Source organism: Palaemon carinicauda, chromosome 1, assembly GCF_036898095.1.
Source record: "Palaemon carinicauda isolate YSFRI2023 chromosome 1, ASM3689809v2, whole genome shotgun sequence".
NCBI classification, from domain to species: domain Eukaryota; kingdom Metazoa; phylum Arthropoda; class Malacostraca; order Decapoda; family Palaemonidae; genus Palaemon; species Palaemon carinicauda.
The window spans coordinates 287,664,728-287,670,727 of record NC_090725.1 but is presented as its reverse complement, the minus strand read 5'-3'; the positions used below and the strand labels follow the sequence as shown (position 1 = coordinate 287,670,727).

The following is a 6,000-nucleotide window of genomic DNA, read 5'->3' as shown; positions in this document are numbered from 1 at the left end:
AGAGTTGATAGGGAAGCAATGTGGAATGTGATGCATGCGTTAGGATAGGAAATGAAGTGAGCGATTGGTTTCCGGTGAGAGTGGGGCTGAGACAGGGATGTGTGATGTCGCCGTGGTTGTTTAACTTGTATGTTGATGGAATGGTGAGAGAGGGGAATGCTCGAGTTCTTGGATGAGGATTGAAACTGGTAGACTCGGATGATACTGTACTGGTTACAGACGCAGAAGAGAAGCTTGGCCCATTAGTGACAGAATTTGGAAGGGTGTGTGAGAGAAGGAAGTTGAGAGTTAATGTGGGTAAGAGTAAGATTATGAGATATACGAGAAGGGAAGGTGGTGCAAGGTTGAATGTCATGTTGAATGGAGAGTTACTTGAGGAAGTAGATCAGTTTAAGTACTTGGGGTCTGTTGTTGCAGCAAATGGTGGAGTGGAAGCAGATGTACATCAGAGAGTGAATGAAGGATGCAAAGTGTTGGGGGCAGTTAAGGGAGTAGTAAAAAATAGAGGGTTAGGCATGAATGTAAAGAGAGTTCTGTATGAGAAAGTGATTTTACCAACTGTGATGAATGGATCGTAGTTGTGGGGAATGAAAGTGACGGAGAGACAGAAATTGAATGTGTTTGAGATGAAGTGTCTAAGGAGTATGGCTGGTGTATCTCGAGTAGATAGGGTTAGGAACGAAGTAGTGAGGGTGAGAATGGGTGTAAGAAATGAGTTAGCAGCTAGAGTGGATATAAATGTGTTGAGGTGGTTTAGCCATGTTGAGAGAATGGAAAATGGCTGTCTGCTAAAGAAGGTGATGAATGCAAGAGTTGATGGGAGAAGTACAGTAGGAAGGCCAAGGTTTGGGTGGATGGATGGAGTGAAGAAAGCTCTGGGTGGTAGGAGGATAGATGTGAGAGAGGCAAGAGAGCGTGGTAGAAATAGGAATGAATGGCGAGCGATTGTGGCGCAGTTCCATTAGGCCTTGCTGCTTCCTCCGGTGCCTTGGATGACCGCGGAGGTAGCAGCAGTAGGGGATTCAGCACTATGAAGCTTCATCTGTGGTGGATAGTGTGGGAGGGTGGGCTGTAGCACCCTAGCAGTACCAGCCGAACTCGGTAGAGTCCCTTGTCAGGCTGGGAGGAACGTAGAGAGGAGAGGTCCCCTTTTTTGTTTCATTTGTTTGATGTCGGCTACCCCCCAAAATTGGGGGAAGTGCCTTGGTATATGTATGTATGTATGTAAAAAGATTGTTGTTTGTGAATGAGTCAGATGACAAGCTGGACTTTGACAAACCTGACGGAAGTGAGGAGTCTGATGTAGACCTACCCAGCAAACAAGAATTGCAGGAGTCAAGCGATGAGGGGAGATATCATCTGGATCAGCCTGTACTAATCAGATGTGGGAGGATTAGTGTCCGTATGTGCTACCAGACTTGGGGAAGGAGAGTGAGTGTGACAATGATCCATCTATCCATCTACTGTATCAACATAATTAATTGTAATATTTGTAGAAGCTGATGTGTAAAAGGAATTGTAAACTTATGGCAACCAGAAATCACTTGATAAAGACAAAGTTTTGTCAAAACTGTGCTGTAGTGAATAAAGTAGTAAGAAAATAAATAATCGTCGTTCATTAAACCAAAGGATTACGACTGAAAACTTAAAGAAGCTGAGGCAATTTGAAGGTTCCTGCAGGAAACAAATTGATGCCATTAAGGTTATTTCCTTCAATGGAAATTTTATATATATATATATATATATATATATATATATATATATATATATATATATATATATATATATATATATATATATGACAGCAGGCCGGGAGGAAAAATGAAACGAAGATTTGACAAGCGCTTTCGTGTTATTATTACACCTCTTCACCGTGAAGAGGTGTAATAATAACACGAAAGCGCTTGTCAAATCTTCGTTTCATTTTTCCTCCCGGCCTGCTGTCATCTTGAGACATCGCACGTTCCAGCGATTTGTCATTAATATATATATATATATATATATATATATATATATATATATATATATATATATATATATATATATATATATATATGTATGTATATGTATGTATGTATGTATGTATGTGTGTGTGTATACATACATGAATAAAATACGATCAGATAGAATTATAATAGGAGTGGTAAGGTGGCGTCAGTAGAGTAACTTCCGTATAGTAAATCGGCGATCCAGTTAGAATAGTTCAACTTCGTAGTCGACTCAGACTGTGACAGTGAATTAGTGATTCATTCTTTTGTTGACATTTGTTTTGATCAAATTTCGTGTTCCTCCTGTCAAAATGAACTTAGAAAAAGTACCTAATCAGAGGAAGTTGACTTTGTGTAGAAAATATTATATGGGTAAGTCAGTCTTTTCAGTGTATATGCCTTTATAGCTCTCTAGAATTGGCCTATTGTCCAGACAAACACTTGATAGTTAGGACTCACGATAAGGCGTAGGCGAATGATTAGAAATTTAGGATTTGCTGTAGAATGACAGTTAATAATATTTCGTACTTAATCTATCAAGTCAGAAATGTAATCAGGTAAATATTTGCTGTAATAGAATATGCCTAATGAAAAATGTCCACGGTCTATTTATTGTGTTTCATTGCAGAATAGTACAAAGTTAACACATTGAAACTTGCTTAGTTAAATAGATCCTTGCAAATATTCCGATTGTATTTATCATGATGGCTACCCCCATATCCCTTGTTTTCAACCCAATCGCTAAGAATACGGCAATTAGCCTTCCACGGTATGGAAGTAGCTAAGATCGGTACTATTATAGTTCTGGCTGGGACAACATTTCCTAATCAAAAACTTTCCGGAGCCTCTGTATATCAGCGGCCAGTTCCTCCCGCATGGATTAAAAATGGCCATCAACTACCCTAAACTTTCCCCCCTAACCTAACCTACAAGTGTCCTTACCTACTTAGCTAACAGGGGCGGGGGTGGGGGGAGGCTCTTTTACACTCCCGTATTCTAAATTACTTGTAATAATACATTCAGTTGCCCGCTATCATACACCTAAACTTTCCGGTAATTTTGTATATTATTCCATGGTAATGTAACCTAGGAAAAAAACTACTGTTTCTTACAGAAAAATTACGATCTCTTCAAAAATGACACTCGTTTCCTTCGCAAATGAATAGTTTCAGAAATATATATATATCTATATCCTACGATAATGGGGGACCCCCAGTGGGAACTCGGGGTTTTGGGTGGGGAAAACATACTGGGGAAACGAAATATAATTGTTTTCCTATAGTAAATAACGTGAATTAAGCGAATTTGATGTTCATTTCAATCGGAAACAAACAGATCAACCAATTCGGATAACTTTAAGATGCACGGTGTCACTTCTCTTACGAACGAACGATAACATTAGCAACGTTACCAATAATACACAGTGTTACCAACGTTGACGTATGGTACACAGAGTTACCAACGGCACGTTGACATTACTAAAGATAGTAATGATAGATATTTCCATATATTAAATAATTTCTCCATATAAGTTTTACTCAATATATAAAAAGTACAAAAAGGGCACAGAACCTAACAAACCCACCTGACCTAGCCTAGTAGTATGACAGGTCACAAAATAACATTTGATCTACATCGGACGTTGGCAGCACTGGTGACTGTATTTTTTCATGACACAATCTTTGTAACGGCGCCTCCAAAGTTTATCCAGATATACAGTACTGTTTTGTATTTTCCTCCAGTTATTATAATTTCAAGAAGGTAATGTATAGAGAAGAAAAGGCTTGTTTTACGTTTATATATCGATTCCCCAGTATGTTTTCCCCACCCAAAACCCCGAGTTCCCACTGGGGGTCCCCCATTATCGGAGGATATAGATGTATATTTATTTCTGAAACTATTAATTTGCGACGGGAACGAGTGTCATTTTCGAAGAGAGCGTAATTTTTTCTATAAGAAACAGTAGTTTTTTTCCTAGGTTACATTGCCATGTAATTCACTACAATGAAACCAACTTTCCTATAGGAAAAATCCTGTTTTCTTAGCAAGTTAGGTTAGGTGGTGTTATATGCACACAGGAGTTTCGGTGCTACTATAGCGTGAGGTCTACCACACTATAGCGTGAGATCTACCTCCAGTTAGTACTATAGCGTGAGGTCTACTGCTGATTTATCCGTCCCTCATAGAAAAAACACATTTCATACATTTGTTTAAGCATTAAACTCTTAATTTAAACATATCTTAGAAATACCTCAAATAGATAATTGGATTTCTAATTACATTAAAAAAAGGAATAAAGGTAAAAATAAACATGTTATCATATATTTCCATACATTTATTCTAGCGATACACTCTTCGTACATCAAACATGTTATCATATATTTCCGTACATTTATTCTACCGATATACACTTCGTACATCTTCTAAGAATGACACAAATAGATCATTGGAATTTCTTCTCATCCCCTTCCAGCAAGAATGATCAAGATGAGACTGGAACAGCTGACGACCAACAGAATCATCGTTTTAGCGTCCTTATGTAGGAGTATGTTTGTTTGCTTGCTATAGATTATAGCCAACAGTTCTCGTTGGCATGGGCCATTCCCTTGGTCGACCCGTAGCAAGATTTAGGAGCTCCATTTGCTTCCTTTTACTGTATATGGGCAGTTCACTTGGGCAGGTCACGTTTTTTATGGTTAGGTGCGGGGCTCTGGGACGCTGGTCACGCGGTAGACCTCACTCTCTACCTGGGTAAGCGACATATGGCGGTAGACCTCACACTATAGTAGCACCGGAGTTTCTGTCCATGGTTGTACAAAGGCTCCATATACATCCTGTATGCTATTTTCACTTTCCCTTTGCCTTCACATAAACCGAATAGTCTGACCTATCCTTTACCGATTCTCCTCTGTCCTCAACTGAGATTACCAACCAATTCTTCTTCATCCAAGAGGTTAACTAATGCACAGTAATTGTTCAGTGGCTACTTTCCTCTTGGTAAGGGTAGAAAAGACTTTAGCTATGGTAAGCAGCTCTTCTAGAAGGACACTCCAAAATCAAACCATTGTTTTCTAATCTTAGGTGGTGTCATAGCCTCTTTCACTGTCTTGGGTTAGAGTTCTCTTGCTTGAGGGTACACTCGGGCACGTTATCCTATCTAATTTTGGTAAATATATATTTCAATTTCTAGCCAAATACATGAATCATATATTTTTCCAACTTGCTATCTTGTGTTCTGTGCATTTCTGACCATAATTATTGGGGCAAACCACCCGTTCATGAGTTTTTGGACCCCCTTGTATAAAAACAATTATGGGGGACTTCAGTTGGAAACAGGGGTTTTTGGGGTGGGGAAATGCCAAAAAACTAGTGATTTGCAGCAATAATAATGGTCAGAAATACAAAATAAACATTAGATAATGAGTTGGAAATAGATATGGTTCATGTAAGTGGCTGAAAATTATAGTGTCATAATCATTTAGGTGTCACTTCCCGTCCTTCTAATGGTTTTTGCTCCGCCGTCCACTCGCTTCTTGCGCTAAAAGAAAAACAGCAAGCTCTGTATGTACTGGCAAGCGATAATGTTGAACTGCACTCGCAATCCCCCTGGCTCATTATTTCAGGGTTATTTTTTAATTTCACGTGAGTAACAATAGCTATAAACTGAACGGGGAGCATTTCCATCCCAATTAATTGCTGACACAGATGAAATTACACTAAATTTTGGAATAAACTGTACTTTTTCAATATTAAACTTACCCGATAATCATGTAGCTGTCAACTCCGTTGCCCGACAGAATTCTACGGGAGGGATACGCCAGCTATCACAATACTAGAAGGGGGTGTACTCACCAGCGCCACCTGTGGCCAGGTACTACAGTACTTCTTGTTGACACCTCCTCAATTTTTCCTCTGTCGTGCTTCCGGCAAGACGTTCTGGGATACGCTTATGATCTTGGAGTATTTTCACGGCTTTTGGTGAAGTATTTCTCTCAGATTTCGGCTGTCGCTT

General features: G+C 39.2%; 1 protein-coding gene across 1 annotated transcript in view; it reads left to right on the top strand.

Moving 5' to 3' along the window:
- The first annotated feature begins 2,200 nt into the window (after window positions 1-2,200).
- LOC137657538 (gamma-secretase subunit PEN-2-like) overlaps window positions 2,201-6,000 on the top strand; it is a 28,459-nt gene continuing 24,659 nt past the window's right edge. The window contains exon 1 of the mRNA XM_068391873.1: window positions 2,201-2,360. Coding sequence (XP_068247974.1) covers window positions 2,300-2,360 — 61 coding nt within the window. The 5' untranslated portion in view covers window positions 2,201-2,299. The remainder of the gene's footprint in view (window positions 2,361-6,000) is intronic.